The sequence below is a fragment of the Procambarus clarkii genome, chromosome 83, assembly GCF_040958095.1.
Source record: "Procambarus clarkii isolate CNS0578487 chromosome 83, FALCON_Pclarkii_2.0, whole genome shotgun sequence".
In the NCBI taxonomy this organism is placed as follows: domain Eukaryota; kingdom Metazoa; phylum Arthropoda; class Malacostraca; order Decapoda; family Cambaridae; genus Procambarus; species Procambarus clarkii.
In genome coordinates, this window is record NC_091232.1 from 17176459 (window position 1) to 17197723 (window position 21265).

The window sequence follows — 21265 nt, forward strand, 5'->3', positions numbered from 1 at the left end:
GTCTGATTGGTACACCGAACCAGTTGATCAAGCCTCACATGAACCCTTGTCGGTAAAGACCGAGGGGGAAGGCACGTTACACAAAGGCCTTCCCCCATCAGACCCAGTAACCCACACATCAGTTACTTTGAGGGGTGACTCCAAGAGTCGCCCACCTGACACCTCACGTCACTAACGAGGTTGTCAAGTCCAGCGGGCTGTCCGCATTGAAGCAGTCACCGGATGTCAACGTCTAACACCGTGGGTAGCTGTCTCGAGGTCACCACTACCCACCTGCTGCCTCGTCCAGACTGCAGCCATACCAGCAGTGTTGGAGGAGAGGTCAAGAGAATGGGCGAGCCAGTAACAGTACTCAAGAGTTCTCGTCGGAAGATTAATGATTACATCGTCCGAGTAACAAGGAAGTGGAACTAAGGTGGTCACAGGTGAAGGGCACGGTCTCCCTACAGAGTTCCGGGACTCGCCAATAGAAGGTCGCAAAAATGCCTCCTTTGGCCTAAAGTCGGCGGTACGAGGGTATACACAGTTGGTGTTTACGGCCTAGTAACCTGATGACATCAAGAAACGCCTGAGACGACGTAAGCCATGATGGAAGGCAGGATCCACCTGTTCTGCAAACAAGACACCTGCCTCAACGACCCTCTGACACCACTACTGTCACGAGACACCATTAGTACGTCCAGTCCTGCTCTTCTGTGGTCATCTGCACCGTCATGTTTTATATCAAGACTGCCGTGTGAGCTGTGGTTGGTATGAAGACGTGTGAACTTTTGGGAGCCAGGTCAATGGTCGAGTGACAGTATTCTACAGCTGGCACTTGGTGCTCTGCTGTGGTACATTCTGTCGTCACTCAAGAGTACCGGGATAGGAGTACAAGAGGACCAGGGATCTACATCAACGCATGGTAGAAGCAAGATCATCATCGATATCATTGAAGTCAACTACTGTCATCGTCATCGATTTTTTTTGTATTCAAAAAGAACAATTGGTGAAAAATGATAAAGTGAAGTAGGCTCTGAGCTCATTTATAAAGCACATTTCGACACTTTTGTTTAAATGTTGAAAAAGAGGTTTAGAATCAATATTATTCTGGTATAGTGAAATGTGGAAAATTCTCCTATATAACTTGGTCAGTACTTAAAAAGCCTCCTGTGTGATTGTCTGAGCCCAGAACAAGCAGTTATGGAAAATTATGTTGTGCTATTTTTTTCAGAGTTTTTGAACACAGGAGGGGCGGACCAATAAAAACATTGACACTCTTAAATGGAGTGCGGACACTTGGCTGTACAGTCAGCTGTAACTTGTGATTTAGTTGTAGTGAAATTTTTAGATATATGTAATAAAAACCTAGGTTTTGTTTTTATTGGCAGAATGTCGGTGATGACATTGATTTAGGAGTGGATGGAACATGGGTAGGAACTTAGTGAAGTTCAGTGTTCCTCTCCTGGATGACTGGAAAATTAAGTCTGTAGTTATATTTTTTTTTTATTGTTTTGAATTATGTGTCCTGCTCTAGAGGGCACACGAGGTTGGCTAATATAGCCCCCAAAAATTTTACTAGCTAGCTTTTGTGGACAGATTAGGGATATTTTGTTTAGCTAGATTAGTCATGTGTACGATGTATGTTTCCAGGTATTGGATGATTGCTGGGCTGTCAGCTGACAGTCGGGGATTTTGTTGAAATTAGTACTGTTTATTTTATGGATTTTGCTGTACAACCATGATGATTGTCATTTTTTAGATAGGGTAGCTTTTGATAGAGGCATGGATTTATTGATTGTTTAACTAAGGGTTTGGATATTAAACCTCATTTTTCAAAGCATTAAAAAAACAAGGTTTATCAATTTACTTATGTGGGGGGGGGGGGGGGTTGTAACAAACTAGGTTTGTTGTAAGAAATTATTCAGTATAGATTCTCATAGACCTGAGGACTGTGTAGTATTGAAAGTTTGGAGTAAGACGGTACTCGACCTGACTCGGCAGAGAAAGGTCATCCCTCTAGGAATTAAAGGGATTAGTGTTTAAGATTGCAAGAGGGCTGGTTCTCTGTATTAAAGCCACATATAATGAATATTTCCACAAAATGCAGTAATAACTAATTTGGTTTATGTATGTGTGTTAGGTTTACATGTATGTAGAATGAAGGTTGAGATTAAGGTTGTATATAGGCAGGGAAATGACGGCATGTGGAGGGACTAGTTTGGGTTCCGGATGACTCACCATGTCAAGGTCACGCAGCCCACGAGAGTGACCAAATTAGTAATTCACAAAGTTCAAATTCAGATCACTAGCCAATATTGCAATTGGAAGTAGCCTTTCCCTAAGATGCCTGTACTATTACCATCAGTTTAATAAGAGTTCTACCATCTGGGTTGTTCAGTGAAATAGAGATTAGTTGTTCAATTTAAACCTTGCTTGGTAAATTATTAAACCTGGCAGAGTAATACTCACTATCCTCCATTGCGAGGAGAGTTAGGCGTGATTAGTGTGATTTTGGGCAGCAACTGGAGAGGTCAACCCTTCTCACCTCTCCAGAGATCAGCACTCCATCGGCTGGTTTCATAGTTAAGGTAAAAGTTATAGTGAAGTTTAGTAGAGTAATCTCATGTCTGCCTCTATAGGAAAGTTCATTTAGGGAGTGGTAACAGTATCCCTAACTATTAATAACAGATAGTTTGGGATATTTCTTAGCTTTTGATATTAAACTCTGTTAAGATTTTCTCGTTTCGTATTTTTGAGTATTTTTATGAATGATTTTACATGTAATGGTCCATGCCGTGTGGTCTCTTCGAGTCTGGGTTTTATTTGGATCATAAGCCTAGCCCAGTTTAAGAGCTAATATATCCCTTGATTTCTGTAAATTCCCACACTTAACGTAAATTCATCCCCCCCTTTTTCAAGTAAATTGGGGATTAAGCCTCCAAGGGTTTAAGGATTGATTAATTGCTCCAGACCGCGATTAATTGACAGCTTTTGGTTAATGGACTGGTGGTCGCGGCATAAAGAGATCCTTGAGTTTGCTAGAAAGCCCAGTATGACATCACGTGGCTGTAGAATCTTAGTCGATCGAGCGACTAAGACCACGTGGCGTGGGATTCTGCTGAGAGTTATCTCTGGAGTCCTTGGAATTAAGTTTAAGTAAGCTTATTCACGGGCAGAGTGTTGGACGAGAGAGAGACAATACTACGTCCAGTGTTACATAAGGGCAGCAAAGGAGGAGATAAGAAGCCTGAAGGAGACTCCTCCACAATACCAGACACAAACCGTACCTCAAGGAGATGGGAATGCTACTGTAAAGGGGACCTCTACAACACAGCCCTCATTTGCTAAAATGCTTAAAAAGAGCCCTGAAGCTAGGTCTGCAGTTAGGAAAGTTGCCATGGAAGTGTCTTCTTCTCAGGAAGCAGCCAAATGTACTAGCCAGCTGATAGAGCAGAAAAGAGCAATAGTAATAGTAGGCATTAAAGAGGAAACAGGGACAAGTCCAGTGGACATGAGAGACAAGGACAAAAATGAAGTTAATGAGATCCTTAAAGAGCTAAAATGGAGAGGGCTGACCAAAATATTGAGGTTTTCAGGATCAGACGGTACAACAAGGACAGAGACTGACTAATAAAGGTGGCATTCACACGTGAGAGAACAAAAGAGGACTTGTTAGCAAGGAAGAGTGGACTAGTAAATGTACAGAAGTTCAAAAAAGTATTCCTTCAAAGGCACATGACAATGGACGAGAAAAAGAGGGCAGCAGCCACAAGGAGAGAGAATGGAATCAGGGAGCCACAACCCTGAGCCCTACAATCCCAGAGGGGAGCGAGGAACCCTCCACAAGCAGCTCAACAGATTCAGGGAGAGTAGCACCTCCCCCATCCTCCACCCAATAGATGCCCTACCTGCCCCAATCCCTGGTGCCCAAGGTGCCCACCTTGGGTACCCTCCCCCCCGATCCCCCCCTCCCCAGGATCTTCCGTCTCCCCCATCCCACCCAAGATCTCCCTAATCCCCCATGCCCTCCCTTCTTCCCCACTCTCCTAAGCCCTCCCTTCTTCCTCAACCCACTCAGCACTCCCTTTCCCCCAACCTCACCCCCCCCCAAGACCTCCTCCCTGTTATGCCACCCCCAAGCCCCCCATTCCTTCCCATCCCTCCAAACCTTCCCTCCTCCCACACTCCCCCCCCCTCCCAAGCCTCCCCTTCTCCCACACTCCCAAAAGCCTCCCCCTCTCACCCACTTCCCCAAGCCTCCCCACTCACCCCCCCCCTAAGCCTCCCCCATCCCCTCACCCCCCCCCCAAGCCCTCTTTTCTCCCTAACCCCCTCAAGCCCTCCCTCCACACCTCCCTCCTCGTACCGGATCCTCCCAGCCTCCACCTAACCCAGATCCCCCAGGTCCCCTTTCATTGGCCCTCCCATCCCAGTCCCTCCCTGTTTCCCTGCTTCAGGGGAAGCAATAGGATCTGTGAAGGGACAGAAGGGAGTCAGTTTCAGGGCGATGTTTATTTATTTATTTATTTATTTATTTATATACAAGAAGGTACACTGGGTTTGTGAGAATACATAGCATAATATTTACAATCTTGTAAAGCCACAAGTACGCACAGCGATTCGGGCAGATCCTTAATCTAAAAGATAATATTAAGTAGGTAAATTCTAGCAGAATTAATAAAATGATAACAGATACATTGCAAGAAAAAAATGAGATGAGAGAGATTAGTAAGTATATAAAAGCACATTGGTATATTAAAGCTCTGATTGATTACACTGACAGCTTTATTGGTAATTTAAACAAGATTAATAGGCACCATACAGCAGATGGATAGCACATATAAAAAGACAGCAATGATCACAATGGTAAAAATGTTCGGTTTGGGTACTTAAGATTGGGAGATTGGGTAGCAATAGATACAGTGCAATTTTAAAGCAACAAGGTAAAAAACTATGAAGATGAAATTAGGTACTTTTTAGTTTTGTTTTTGAATGATGCAAAATATATACGAACATAGATGGGACCACAAGCAAGGCAAGTGAACTAAGGGAAAGAGCTCAAGAAGTGAACCCAGATGTAATTGGACTCACAGAAACAAAACTCTCAGGAATCATAATCATAACGAATGCGGTGTTTCCCCAGGACTACACGGTAATAAGGAAAGAGAGGGAGGGAAGGGGAGGAGATGAAGGGGCCCTACTAATGAGAAGGGAATGGAGTTTCTAGGAGATGGTCATCCCGGGCTGTGAAGGATTCCAAGACTACATAACAGGCACCATGACAATGGGAGCACCAAAAGTAGTAGTAGCAGTGATATACAACCCTCCACCATATGACAGAAGACCCAGGCAAGAGTATGACAACAATAACACGGCAGTTGACACTATAATTGAGAAAGCAGCCTCTGTTGCCTGTAGAAATAGATCCCATCTGCTCATCATAGGGCACTTCAATCACGGAAGGATAGACTGGGAGAACAAGGAACCGCATGGAGGAGAGGATATATGGAGAACAAACTAATGGAGGTGGCGTCAATAAACTTTCTAAGCCAAGATGTCAGGGAGCCCACTAGGATGAGAGGAAACGATGAACCAGTGAGACTCGACCTAGTCCTCACTCTGAACGACTCCGACATAAGGGAAATCGGTTTTGAGGCCCCAGTAGTAATGAACGACCACAGTACACTGGTGTTCGAGTATCTGGTTGAAGAAGGGTTATTGAACTCGAGGAGGGGGACTGAAAACAAAAGGCTGGCATTCTGTAAGGGTAGCTATGAGGAGATAAGAAGATTCCTAACAGATATAACATGGGAAACAGAGATCAAGGGAAAGATGGCCCAAGACATGATGGACTACGTCACGCAGAAATGCAACGAGGCAGCATACAAGTATGTCCCAGTCCAAATGGCAGACAACGAAATGAAGATGAGAAACCCATGGTTTAATCAGAGATGTAGGCTAGCTAAGCAACACAGTAAAAGGGCATGGAGAAACTATAGAAATAACAGGCCACTTGAGAGCAGAGAAAGATACCAGAGTGCCAGAAATGAATATGTCAGGATGAGAAGAGTAGCAGAAAGACAATACGAAAATGACATCGTGAGGAAGGCAAAAACTCAACCTAAATTGCTGCATAGCCACATCCTGAGAAAAACAACAGTAAAGGAACAGGTTATGAAATTAAGGATAGGGGCGGAAGGATTCACTACAAATGACAAGGAAGTGTGTGAGAAACTGAATAAGAAATTCCAGGAGGTCTTCACCTTAGAGCAAGGGGAAATTCCAGAGATAAGAGAGGGAATAGCTAACCAGGAACCACTGGAAGAGTTTGAGATTACCATTGAGGAAGTAAGGAAGTTATTACTATAGTTGGATGTGACAAAGGCCCAGATGGAATCTCCCCTTGGATACTAAAGGAAGGAGCAGAAGCACTGTGCTAACCACTCTCCATAGTGTATAACAAATCACTGACAACAGGGGAACTGCCAGAAATTTGGAAAGCAGCTAATGTAGTCCCGATATATAAGAAAGGGGATAGACAGGAGACACTGAACTACAGGCCAGTGTCCCTAACTTGCATACCATGCAAGCTAATCGAGAAGATTGTGCAAAGAAAGCTAGTGAAGCATCTGGAGCAAGGGAACTTTGTAACACAGCATCAACAAGGGAGGGAGGGAGCCGATCGGACAGCACACTGGACTTGTGATCCTGTAGTTCCGGGTTCGATCCCGGGCACCGGCGAGAAACAATGGGCAGAATTTCTTTCATCCTATGCCCCTTTTACCTAGCAGTAAAATAGGTACCTGGGTGCTAGTCAGCTGTCACGGGGACACTAAAGCCCCGAAATCATCTCAAGATAACCTAAAGATAACCTAAAGATAACCTCAAGATGGGGTTCAGGGATGACAAGTCCTGTCTCACAGGGTTAATTGAATTCTACGACCAGGCAACAAAAATCAGGCAAGAAAGAGAGGGATGGGCAGACTGCATATGTTTGGATTGCCAGAAAGCCTTTGATACAGTACCACACAAGAGGCTGGTGAAAAAGCTGGAGATGCAGACTGGAGTGAAAGGGAAGGTACTCCATTGGATAAGGGAGTACCTAAGCAACAGAAGACAACGAGTCACTCTGAGAGGTGAGGTCTCAGATTTGCGAGACGTCACAAGTGGAGTCCCGCAGGGGTCAGTCCTTGGACCTATACTGTTTCTGATATATGTAAATGATCTCGCAGAGGATATAGATTAGTTTCTCTCAAAGTTTGCTGATAACGCAAAAATTATGAGGAGCATTGAAACAGAGGATGATAGTAGGAGGCTACAAGATGACCTAGACAGATTGATTGAATGGTCCAACAAATGGCTGCTCAAGTTCAACGCGAGTAAATGCAAAGTAATGAAACTAGGTGGCGGAAACAGAAGGCCAGACACAGGATACAGAATAGGAGATGAAGTATTTAATGAAACGGACAGAGAGAAAGATCTAGGCGTTGATATCACACCAAACCTGTCTACTGAATTCCACATAAAAATAATAACGTCTGCGGCATATGCGAGGCTGGCTAACATCAGAACAGCCTTCAGGAACTTGTGTAAGGAATCATTCAGAATCTTGTATACCACATATGTAAGACCAATCCTGGAGTATGATGCACCAGCATGGAGCCTGTACCTTGTCAAGCACAAGACGAAGCTGGAAAAAGTTCAAAGGTATGCCACTAGACTAGTCCCAGAACTAAGAGGCATGAGTTACGAGGAAAGGCTGCGGAAAATGCACCTTACGACACTGGAAGACAGAAGAGTAAGGGGAGACATTATTACTTCCTACAAAATCCTCAAGGGAATTGATATGGTACGTGAACAATTGGACACAGGTGGAAACTGAGTACCCACATGAGCCACAGGGACGTTAGAAAGAACTGATAGAGCCCAGTAGGTTCAGGAATCTGTACACCAGTTGATTGACGGTTGAGAGGCGTAACCAAAGAGCCGAAGCTCAACCCCCGCAAGTACAAATAGGTGAGTACACACACACACACACACACACACACACACACACACACACACACACACACACACACACACACACACACACACACACACACACACACACACACACGCAAACACACACACACATTGGGGCCTCGTAGCCTGGTGGGTAGCGCGCAGGACTCGTAATTCTGTGGTGCGGGTTCGATTCCCGCACAAGGCAGAAACAAATGGGCAAAGTTTCTTTCACCCTGAATGCCCCTGTTACCTAGCAGTAAATAGGTACCTGGGAGTTAGTCAGCTGTCACGGGCTGCTTCTTGGTGTGTGTGTGTGTGTGTGTGTGTGGTGTGGAAAAAAAAAAAAAAAAAAGTAGTTAGTAAACAGTTGATTGACAGTTGAGAGGCGGGCCGAAAGAGCAAAGCTCAACCCCCGCAAAAACACAACTAGTAAACACAGCCTTTCTAGGGAAAAGAAAGGGATCAAGCAGGATGGTAAGAAAACAGAACACAGGTAAAGGAGAAAAACAGGACGAGTCATACATGGAAATGAGTGTTCGCGCATGGAGGGAAATCACTGAGGAGCTGAAAGACATGAGAGGACTCATAAATAAACTGCAGAATGAACTAAGGGCAGCGCAAGAGGAGTTAACAAACCTAAAAACAGGATCTCCTAAGACTGTGGCCCAGGGGACCAACCCCCAGGTACCAGGAGATGCAACAATGGCAGGAACCCCTACAATGCGTGCCACCTTTGCTGAAATGACGAAGAGCGTAGGAGCAATGTCCACAGTCAAGGAAGTTGTAATGAAAGCAGTAACCTCACAGGATGCAGCTAGATGCACGAACCAGTTACTGGAAAGTAAAAGAGCTGTAGTAGTGGTAGGTGTTAAGGAACAAGAGGTTTCCACAAGGGAAGAATGGAGGTCTAAGAACAAAGCTGCAGTGGCAGAGATACTAAAGGAGATAGGTCTGGAAGGGGTTGAAACAGACATAGAAAAGTTTTTCCGGATTGGCCAGTACAACAAAGACAGGTTGATTAAGGTAGTGTTAAAAAATGAGTACACCAAAGAGGACATCCTAGTAAAAAAGAGCAAATTGAAATATGTAACGAATTACAGACAGGTATTCCTTCAGAGGGCCATGACCAGGAAAGAGATAATACAGGCAGCAGATGCAAGGAAAAGGCACAGGCTGAAGGAAGGGAGCCAGGGAACCTCAATCCCCAACCCAGCAATCCCAAGGGGGAGTGTGGAACCCCAACCCAGCAACTCGGGAACCCCAGAGGGGACTGCAACATCCCAACTCACCACCCTATAGGTGGGGAGGTCCTCCATTCCACCCTCCCTCCCTACCCCGAGTGCCCCTTTCCCTCCCACCCCCTCGTCTTCCTTCTGGCCCAAGCCGGCCCAGACACGAACTAAGTCCTCCATCCCCCACCCCAGTTCTAAGCCATCCTTCCCCTGCCGCTCCTTCCCCCCACCTCCCCCAGAACCCCTGGTAACTACCCCGCAGGAGGATGAGCCTACCCAAGCATCAATGCCCATGGAATAGATTCCTGCACTAGTGGGGAGAGTGGGTGAAAATGGATATAGGAAAGTGAGCTTCAAGGTAATGTACTCAAACATCGATGGGATTACCAAAAAAGCATGTAAACTGGCAGAAAGAGCGCAGGAAGAAAACTCAGATGTAATAGGACTCACAGAAACAAAATTGTCAGGAGTCATAAGAAATGCTGTGTTTCCAAAGGACTTTTATATAGTAAGGAAATAGAGGGACGGGAGAGGAGGAGGAGGAGTGGCTCTGCTGATAAGGAAAGACTGGAGCTTTGAAAAGATGGAAATTCTGGGCTGCGACAGATTCAGAGATTACATAACAGGAACTATGACAATGGGTGGACCTAAGATAATAGTGGCATTCATTTACAACCATCCATGAAATGACAGAAGATCCAGACAAGAGTTCAACAGAAACAACATGGCTACCATTAACATAATAGAGAGAGCAGCTTCAGTTGCAGTTGAGAGCAGCTGCAGATCAGCCTTTTATGGGGTACACAGTACCCCATAACAGGCTGTTACAAAAGTTGGAGCAACAGGCAGGAGTAAAAGGTAAGGTTCTCCAGTCGATAAGGGAGTATCTAAGCAACAGGAAACAGCGAGTTACTGTGCGGGTAGAGACATCAGAGTGGGGAGATGTCACCAACGGAGTCCCACAGGGCTCTGTACTTGGACCTATCCTGTTTCTAATATATGTAAACGATCTTCCAGAAGGTATAGACTCATTTCTCTCAATGTTTGCTGATGATGCAAAAATTATGAGAAGAATCACGACAGATGAAGATAGACAGAGACTACAGGATGACCTGGACAAACTGGAGGAATGGTCTAGAAAATGGCTGCTAAAGTTCAACTCAGGAAAGTGTAAAGTAATGAAATTAGGCGAAGGGAGCAAAAGGCTGAGTACAACGTACCATCTGGGAGGTGAAATCCTGCAAGAGTCAAAAAGAGAGAAAGATCTGGGGGTCGATATCACACAGAACCTGTCCCCAGAGTCCCACATCAAAAGGATATCATCAGCTGCATATGCTAGTTTGGCCAACATAATAACTGCCTTTAAAAACTTGTGTACGGAATCGTTCAGAACCCTGTATACCACTTATGTCACACCAATCCTTGAATATGCAGCTCCTGCCTAGAGTCCATATCTAGTTAAACACAAGACAAAGTTAAAGAAGATTCAGCGGTATGCCACCGGACATGTCCCGGAACTGAGAGGTATGAGCTACAAGGAAAGGCTGAAGGAGCTGAACCTCACGTCCATGGAAAACAGAAGAGTAAGGGGAGACATGATAACCACTTACAAAATTCTCAGGAGAATTGACAGGGTGGACAAAGACAAACTCTTTAGCACGGGTGGAACACGAACAAGGGGACACATGTGGAAACTTAGTACCCAATTGAGCCACAGAGACATTAGAAAGAATTTTTTCAGTGTCAGAGTAGTTAGTAAATAGAATGCACTAGGAAATGATGTGGTTGAGGCTGAATCCATACACAGTTTCATATGTAGATATGATAGAGCCCAGTAGACTCAGGAATCTGTACACCATTTGAGTGACATTTGAGAGGCGGGACTAAAGAGACAAAGCTCAACCCCCGCAAGCACAAATAGGTGAGTACACACACACTCCATAGTGTATAGTAGGCCACTGGAGATGGGAAAACTACCAGAAATATGGAAGATGCTAATGTGGTCCCAATATACAGAATGGGTGACAGTCAAGAGGTACTGAACTACAGGCCAGTGTCTTTAACTTGTTTACTATGCAAGGTGCTGGAGAAGATCGTGAGAAAAACCTAATAACACATCTGGAGAGAAGGAACTTCGTGACAACCTATCAACATGAGTTTTGGGAGGGTAAATCGTGCCTTACTGGCTTAATAGAAATCTACGACTAGGTGACAAAGGTTAAGCAAGAAAGAGAAGGATGGGCGGACTGAATTTTCTAGGACTGTCGGAAAGCCTTTGACACAGTACCCCATAAGAGGCTAGTACATAAGCTGGAGAGACAGGCAGGAGTAACTGGTAATGTACTCCATTGGATAAGGGAGTGCCTAAGTAATAGGAAGCAAAGAGTTAAAGTGTGGGGTGAGGCCTCAGATTGGCGTGAAGTCACCAGTGGAGTCCCACAAGGCTTTATGCTCGGACTTATCCTGTTTCTGATATACGTAAATGATCTCCCAGAGGGTATAGACTCATTTCTCCCAATGTTTGCTGACGATTCCAAAATTATGAGAAGGATTAAGACAGAGGAGGTCTGCTTGAAGCTTCAAGAAGACCTGGACAGGCTGCAGGAATGGTCGAAAAAAATGGTTGTTAGAGATTAACCCAAGTAAATGTAATGTAATAAAGATAGGAGTAGGGAGCAGGAGGCCATATACAAGGTATTACTGGGAAGATGAAATTCTTCAAGAGTCAGAGAGAGAGAGAGAGAAAGACTTGGTGGTTAATATCAGGCCAGACCTGTCTCCTGAAACTCATATCAAGAGGATAACATCAGCAGGATATGCCAGGTTGGCTAATATAAAAATGGCCTTTTGAAACTTGTGTAAGGAATCAGTCAGAACTTTGTATACCACAAATGTCAGATCAATCCTGGTGTGTAGCTCCTGCATGGAGTCCACATCAATTCAAGCATAAGACTAAACTGGACAAGATTCAAAGGTTTGCCACCAGACTAGTACCCGCACAGAGAGGTATGAGCTACGATGAGAGACTACGGTAATTAAACCGCTCGTCCCTAGAAGACAGAAGAGCTAGGGGGACATGATCACCACATACAAGATTCTCAAAGGAATTGATAGGGTGGATAAAGACAGGGTATTTAACACAAGGAACACACGCACTTTTGGGACACAGGTGGAAATTGAGTGCCCAAATGAGCCACAAAGATATTAGAAAGAACTTTTTTAGTGTTTTTAGTGGTTGACAAATGGAATGCAGTGGGAAGTGAGGTTGTGGAGATAGACTCCAAACACAGTTTCATGTGTAGATATGACCTGTACGTTAGTTGATTGACAGTTGAGAGGCAGGACCAATGAGCCAGAGCTCAACCACCACAAACACAACTAGGTGATTACACACACACACACACACACACACACACACACACACACACACACACACACACACACACACACACACACACACACACACACACACACACACACACACACACACACTAGTTTCACTATACGTAACTGAAGCCATTGGATCAGATAAAGACAAAGTAATTATCAGGAGAAAGCACTCAGCCATTACGACTATACATCACATGAGAGATAAAGTAGCACCTTATATGTTAAGAAAGCATCGCAGGCCTTCATCCTACTAATGAGTTCTACTTCATCCTACCTTTAATGAGGTACTTTCACTGGGGGAAATTACCCAGTTGCTGGAAGAAGACAAATGTTGTATCATCTACCAGAAAGGAGATAGAGAACGAGCACTTAACTACAGTCGAATGTCACTCACAAGCATCACTTGCAAAGTACTCGAAATAATTATATGGTTAAGACTAATTACACACCTAGAGAGTATTAAGTGTGTAAACAAACATCAACATGACTTTAGGGAAGGGAAATGATGTCTGACGAACCAACTGGAGTTCTATGATAAGATAACGAAAAAGGCAAGATAAGAGAAGGTTGAAAAGATAGCCTCTTTCTAAAGGGCCAAAAAGGCTATCATACAGCAACGCATAGTAGGTTACTATACAAACTCGAGAGGCAAGCGGAAGCAAGCAGAAAAAGCACTAACACGTGTAAGGAATTACCTAACAGACAGGAGTCAGAAAGTAACAGTGAGGTGTGAGAAGTCGGACTGCCGTTGGTGACAAGTGGTTTTGATGACCAAAAGGTTTTGTAAGGAGCTTGGGGAGGAAGAAGGAGGAGAGTTGAAATTCTAGAAGTAAAAGAAGGATGGAGATGTATAGCGAGGACGATAGAAAGTTCGGTGGCCTGTCCACCTTGGATGTTTTGTTGGTTGTTGACTGTAAGTAGCGTTTGTGGGTGGAGGCGCGTCTCCTTGGGGTATGGGGGTGAGGCGTCTTGCTTGCTATGGAGAATATGCTCTCAGTGGAGGATATATTCTTAGTACAGGGGGTATAGTCCCATTGGAGCATATAACCTCAGATGAGGGAGGATATATTCTTCGTGGAGAATATAATCTCATTGGAGGATAAACTGTAGTCCTAGGATTGAATATAATATCAGCGTAGAATATGGTCTGTGTAGAATATAGTCTGTGTAGAATATAGTCTCAGTTTAGAATATTGTCTCAGTGCAGGATATAGTTTCAGTTTAGAATATTGTCTCAGTGTAGGTTATCTTGAGGTTATCTTGAGATGATTTCGGGGCTTTTAGTGTCCCCGCGGCCCGGTCCTCGACCAGGCCTCCACCCCCAGGAAGCAGCCTGTGACAACTGACTAACTGTTACGGCCCTCTCGGGTCGCAATTGGATTCGTACTCTGATGTCGTTAGAGGAAGTTGTATCCGGCCCCAAGCCAGTAGTGGCTTTCAAGGGATGAGATCCGTGACGCAAGTAAAATAAAAGGGGAAGGGAAATAAAGGCAAGAACTTAATACTATAATTATTACCATCACCAAATAAATAATATATAAAAAGGTTACTCAGGGGGAGGGGTATTAACACTGCACAAGGGTATTATATACACTATCGTCTTCTCCTGAAGACTCTGGATCCAAACTCTCGGTGCCAAGTCCTCAGTGCTTTCGTGGCCTCACAACGAATCCTTTTAGAAGCTGAGTCTACCCTGGCCACAGGTCAGTCAAAACACAGTTCCACTGGGGGCACTGCCGTGGAGGCCGTCAACCACAAGTCCAGCAGGTCTGCTGGCAGGTTCCGGATCAGCAACGCTGGTCAGGCCACTCCACGAGCGATACTAGGGTAGCACCCTAGTCAGGAGCCTCGTGTGATACCACAAATCACTCTCCTGTCCTCAATACCCCAGTGGATAATCGTCTCCTGCAGTCGGTCCCGGGTACGACGATCCTTCACTGCCGCTTCACAGGCAGGGTAACACCACAGTGTTCATCCGGGAGGCGACTCACAGCTGCTACAGCAAAGCACAAGGTATGGGGACGGCTGCCTTGGGTAGACTGACTCAACTTCCATCACAGCAGTCCCAGGTCGACTCTGTAAGCAGACACGTCATCAATAACTGGGACACACTAAAACACCTCACTTACGGGCTCAGGCACAAACGCCCGACATATCCACTCCATAGATGGCGTTGTAGTCTGAGCACCACCTCACCAGAGGTCAGCGGCGGCGGTGCTGTGAGCTGAACCGGACTGGAAACTGGCCCTTGTGGCCAGTACACCTTGTCCTCACCAGATGTCGTCGTCCATTTGGTGGGGGTTTCGGGAGCTGACCCACAGATGGCGCGGTCGTCACTGCTCCGTGCTCGGACGCTGGATCCGGGTTCGTAACACTAACACCCAGGTACCTATTTTACTGCTAGGTAACAGGGGCATGGGGTGAAAGAAACTCTGCCCATTGTTTCTCGCCGGTGCCTGGGATTGAACTCAGGACGACAGGATCACAAGTCCAGCGTGCTGTCCGCTCAGCCGACCGGCTCCGACACCTACCGGTGTAGGATAAAGTCACAGTGTGGAATATTGTCTTAGAGCAGGATATAGTTTAAGTGTGGAATGTGGTCTCAGTGGCCTCTGTGGCATAGGTGTAGCGTGTTCCCCCATCACAGAGTAGACTTGGTTGTTGGGTGGTGGTGCTGGTTGTGGTACAGGTTGTGGTGCAGGTTGTGGCGCAGGTTGTGGTGCAGGTTGTGGTGCTGGTTGTGGTGCAGGTTGTGGCGCAGGTTGTGGTACAGGTTGTGGTGCTGGTTGTGGTACAGGTTGTGGTGCAGGTTGTGGTGCAGGTTGTGGTACAGGTTGTGGTGCAGGTTGTGGTGCAGGTTTTGGTGCTGGTTGTGGTGCTGGTTGTGGTGCTGGTTGTAGTGCTGGTTGTGGTGCAGGTTGTGGTGCTGGTTGTGGTGCTGGTTGTGGTGCAGGTTGTGGTGCTGGTTGTGGTGCAGGTTGTAGTGCAGGTTGTGGTGCAGGTTGTGGTGCTGGTTGTGGTGCTGGTTATGGTGCTGGTTGTGGTGCAGGTTGTGGTGCAGGTTGTGGTGCAGGTTGTGGTTGTGGGACATTTGGGGCTTGAATCTGATTATTTAAATATTAATGTAGTAAATTAAATTACGAAGGACCACCCGCTTTTATAGTAAAGAGGGAAACTGAGAATTTCTGATCATTAGATAATTCCTAGATGAACCAGTAACTATGGATAAAATACTAGAGAATATGATCATAGAAATAATTAATGGGCTGTATAATTAAATGAATCAAACCCTCAAACACCTACATTGGGAGGTTATTACTGGAAGTACGTCCAGGAACTAGTGTGGTTCGTTCACTAATCCAAATTATAATAATCTAATCCTATGAATTACAGTGAAACTAATGTCATTACCATGAATGGGAACATAGATTATAAGTATAGTAATGATAGTCACAATAAACACATGTTAATCCAAAGAAATTCTGCATATAAGTAATTTCAGGAATCTCATGACTTAATACAAAGAAATCTTAGCTTAATGATGATTCCTTTATGTAAACCACGACGCTTCCTCTAATTCCCTGGGCTCGGCTGGCTGACGATTGGGATGGATTAACATGGGAGAAGGCGGCAGGGAGAATTCTTCTCTCGTGCTGCAAAACAAATATTTACAGTAGCAACTAATTAAACTACTGAATCTCTATATTCAAGAAATTAAGAGTTACAGGTGATAAAAGGTAATCACCCGTGGTTTGGTGTTGGCATTCGTCGTCACGGTCAATCACCCAGCTACTACACTACACTTTACAAGATGCATCAAATAAAGAGAAGATACTTAGCTAATAAGGGCACTGTATATGTTTTAAGATTGCCGAAATTAGCGCCCCAGGCTCTGGCTTCCGCTTATCCTGGATAATGGCGCGCTTCACTGGTCGGTCACGTGCAGTCAGGAACCAGATTAAAAAGGTTCCTTATGTTACACCAGCACCAGTTGAAGATATTATCTGCAAGGTTGTTCACGCCTCACAGTGGTGACTTTCATCTGAGGATGGTTAACGTCTACCCTGATGGCTGGGTAATGGCGTCTCCTCATGAGCACGATACGGGTAGGTCTGCCTCAGAGCTTCCCCCGACGTGTACTGGCAAGCCTCTCCAACCCACGCCGCGTCTCGCGTTCATTAGACAAATTATTGTCATGAATATTAGTATTTCTCGCATTTACGCTTGAAATGTTGAATACTGGACGGGTTTATTATTTAGAAGAGGATAATATTATTATTTGCCAATTTAGGGATAGTAAACATATAAGGGAGAGGAATTAATGTCTCCCCATGGCATTCACTCGTGACGTTAACTTTTATTACTAGATAATCGCAATGACTCCAACGCTCTATTCGGCTTTTAGTTGGAGGTCAATTCATCTGTAATTAATTATCATACAGAATGCCTTGGTTATAGAGAATCAAATTTAATTCTCAGATACATTGGATATAATGTGTTTATTGTAATGAAATCTGAAGCAATACTAGCGTCGGGTGACATGAGAATTCTAGCCTACTGCACAGATGAAATTATTAGTACATGAGAATTCTACGTGGTGTTAATTTTACTTACTACAATAATTAATAGAGTTAGTAATAAGTAATGAGAATACAACAGTGTTGTATTCGGTGTTGGAAATTCCCAACATAACTCCGGGGGGAGGATTCTAGGGTCGTAGTGTACTGTGGAGTACTGACCTATCCCGAAGTGATATTAAGATTAGTACATTAATATGTTAATATGTTAGTATGTTAGTACACACATAACGAACGTCCCGGATTTATCAAGGACTCACAAGAACGGGAGTCTTGCTATTTACATGTCAAATGAAACATGTTGCTTATAGCCTACACAATATTTATAGAATTTAACTCACCCAATTTAAACTAACAGAATCTACGGTGATGCGATATCCTGGGTCATAGTGACGTGTAATGTTTTGTTACGTGATATCACATCGTAGCATCATCATAGTTATCTAAGTGGGAAGTGAAGGAAATTACTCTTGTTCAGAGTGGTAATAGGCTTGCAAATTCCGCCTACATTGTTGAGCAGCAGCTCTAGTGGGGCGGTTGCTTGGAGGAACAGGATCATTGTCCTCGGAAATTACTGGGGAAACTGGATCTAGCTGATATTCTTGTTCAGTCAGTTCAAGGGGAACCAGCTTCTCTAAAGTTTTTAGAGTAGTGTTGCCTCGGCATAAAACTTTAACTACTCTTAGGACACCTTGACGATCTGGATGAATGGCAACAATTTTGCCTATAGGCCACTCTGACCTTGGTCCATCACTGTCGATTAGTACTAGGTCTCCTGGTTTTAATTGCACCTTATTGTAAGGACTCGAAGCTCCGTAGTGGTACTCTCGTAGAGCTGTGAGGTACTCTCGAGTCCACACCTCATTCCACCTGTTAATAACTCTAGAAAGATGCTGGTAGCTTTCCACCAAGTCTCCTCTGGTCACATGTGACGGGTCTACAGGGTCCTCTTCGGCTAAAGGGATGAGAGGGCTCAGTAGACCTCCATGGATCAAGTGTGAGGGGCTCGGAGGTTCTCTCTGGGTGAAATCATCAGACAGGTAGGTGATTGGGCGGTTATTGATTCGCGCCTCGATTTCCACAACAATGGTTTGGAGTTCTGAGTAACTGACCTTTTGTCGGTGTAAAGTTTTCCTTAGACACTTCTTGACTGTGCCTACCATTCGCTCATAGAACCCACCTTGCCAAGGGGCTCTCGGTGCTATGAATTTCCAGTGACATTGTCGTCTCTGTAAGACTGACTGTACTTCTGGGTGGTTCCAGACTTCTCGCAAACAACTTTCTCCTGCCACAAAATTAGAACCGTTGTCCGATATCATTAATTTAGGACACGATCGGCGGGCAGCAAATCTGCGGAAAGCTTGAATGAAAGCTTCAGCACTCATGTCTGGAGTGACCTCTAAGTGTACGCCTCTGGTTGTAGCACATGTAAAGAGACAAATGTACGCCTTCACTGGTATATTATCTGGGTTACCAGTGAGGAGTAAGGCTCCTGTATAATCAACACCAGTGGTTTCGAAAGGACGAAGATGAACCACTCGCTCTTCTGGGAGTGGTGGAGGTCCTGGGTAAGGACATACTCTAGCGTCGTATCTCTTACAGATTACACAAGATTTAATAATTGTCTTAACTGTCTGACGACCTTGCGGAAGCCAGTACTTTTGTCTAAGGTCGGTGAGAGTATCTAAAACTCCACCGTGTAAGGTACCATTTTGATGGTGATGTAAGACAAGAAGTTTAGTGACGATGTGGTGACGAGGTAGGAGAATTGGATTCTTTGCGTCTAAGTCAATTTTTGCATGTAGCAAACGTCCTCCACATCGTAGTATGTTATGAGTGTTGGCATCATACCAGATGCCTAGAGACTTAGTTAATTTATCTGGAAGATTCTCATATTCACTTCCAAAAGTGAACACAGCAAGTGAAAGTCAAGTGGGTCTCTTGTTGTGCACGTTTGATCCAGTAGTGGATAGGATTGGGAAATTTATGTCGAATTCCTACCTTAGCAAGGAAATCAAACACGTGTGCAGTCACTCGTAGCAATTTGCTTAAGTTAGAATAATGATGAGGATCAATGGCTAATATTCGCTGAGGCTCTGGTTCTTTCATGGGAGTGGTGATGTTGGTCACTATAACTTGTGGCTTTTGTTTGGGCCACTGACCACCAACAAGCCATGAAGGTCCATTGAACCACAGCGAAGACTTGATAAGTTGTTTTAATGTTAATCCTCGAGATAAATAATCTGCAGGATTGTCCTTAGTAGGAACATGTCTAAATTTATATCCAGCAGATAAATCATGAATTTCCCTAACACGATTACTGACGTAGGGAGTCTTGTTGTTGTTGTTTCTTACCCATTGTAAGACTGCCTCGTTGTCTGACCACACTACAATCTCACCAAAGTGGATATTATTGAGTGTCTTTGCCAGGCAATGAGCCAATCTTACTCCCACTAGCAATGCAGTCAACTCCATCTGAGGTAAAGATCTCTTCTTAATGGGAGCAACTCTTGCTTTAGATGTGAGTAAAATTGATTGTGCACTGTTAACTAAATAGGCTGCTGCGCCATATGCTTTGCCAGAGGCATCGCAAAAAACGTGCAAATTGGTGGGTAAGTTTGGTCCTGAAGCATTACGAGGAAATTTCAAAACGCCTAACTGATTAAAATCCGTTGAGAGTATTTGCCATTTGGCTTGTAACTCACTTGATAACGGATCATCCCATCCCATATGTTTCTGCCAGCACTCCTGCATTAGGAGTTTGCCCTTTATTAATATAGGACTAAGTAGGCCTAAAGGGTCAAATGGTTGACTGACCAATGAGAGCAGTGTTCTCATGGTAAGGAATGAATTATCAGTTTGCACTGACTTGACATTCATCTTGTCAGTGCTGGTGTTCCATTCCACGCCTAGAACCTTTAATTGACTGGGTACCTGATAATCTGGAAATTCTTTCTCGATTACCTGGTTAAGCAGTTTATTATTTGAGGCCCATGACTGTAGTGGCATATTGGCTCCTAACAGTTCACGGTTAGCCTCATGGTAGATTTCTACCAGATCAGCTTGATCATTAGTTGTCCCCTGGAAATTGTCGACATACAAGTTGTCGCTAATGTCTGCCTTATAAGGGCTGTTTGATTGCCTCAAATGCGTGTCTAATGTTGCTTGCAAAAGAAACGGTGAGGACGTAGCTCCAAATAATACTGAGGCAAAACGGTAGGTGATTATTTCACTGTTAGGATCCAATGGATCCTTAAACCAGAGGAATTTTGTGTAGTCACGATCTTCCTCCTGTAACCCTACTCGGAGAAAGGCTTTGCTGATGTCAGCTGTATAGGCAAAAATGCCTGTGCGAAATCGTAACAACACGTCATGTAGCCTTTGTGTTAGGCTAGGTCCCGTTTGGAGACATTCATTTAAAGACACACTGCTCGGCTTTACTTTAGCACTGCAGTTAAAGACAATACGAATAGGTGTTGTCAATGAGTCTTTCACCACAGCGTGGTGGGGTAAATAATGACCTGTTTTTCGGTCATCGTGTTCAACAACTTCAATGAACTTATGGTTAAGTTGTTGTTGGATAAGTTGATGATACATGTTCAGTTTGTCTGGCTGCTTCTGTAGTCGCGTTAATTGAGACTGCAATTGTGAGGCTGCCATAAAATAATTAACTGGAAGTTGTGGATGATCCAACTTCCATGGGAGTCTTACCCAGTATTGTTTATTTGAGTAGACAACTGTATCCAGATATTGCTGGTAAGTCCACGTATCATCAGGACTTGGTTGCTCAGGGATGATGCCTAAGGTGTCTAAATCCCACAAACGATGTATTGGTGGTTCAGACTCAATATCCTCGGATATTTCCCTGAAGCGTAGGGGTGACTGTTCTAAGCCTAGTCACGCCACAATTACATTATTGGATTGTTGGTTTGTGGACGCTGGACCTTGTCTGAAAAGCACTGGTCCTGTGCGCAATTTGCCCCCTGCGGACGACAACAAATTCATACCATGTTGCCTAGTGCATCCAGTTATAAACTTGTAATAATGATCCGCGCCTATAAGTATTCCAACATCTGTGAG

The 21265-nt window shown here is 44.5% G+C and overlaps 1 protein-coding gene across 1 annotated transcript in view; it reads left to right on the forward strand.

Annotated features, from left to right (window-relative positions):
* Window positions 1–8457: 8457 nt before the first annotated feature.
* The window catches only part of LOC138358465 (uncharacterized), a 137724-nt gene continuing 124916 nt past the window's right edge, over window positions 8458–21265 (forward strand). The window contains exon 1 of the mRNA XM_069316456.1: window positions 8458–9090. Within this exon, the coding sequence (XP_069172557.1) occupies window positions 8458–9090 (633 nt within the window). The remainder of the gene's footprint in view (window positions 9091–21265) is intronic.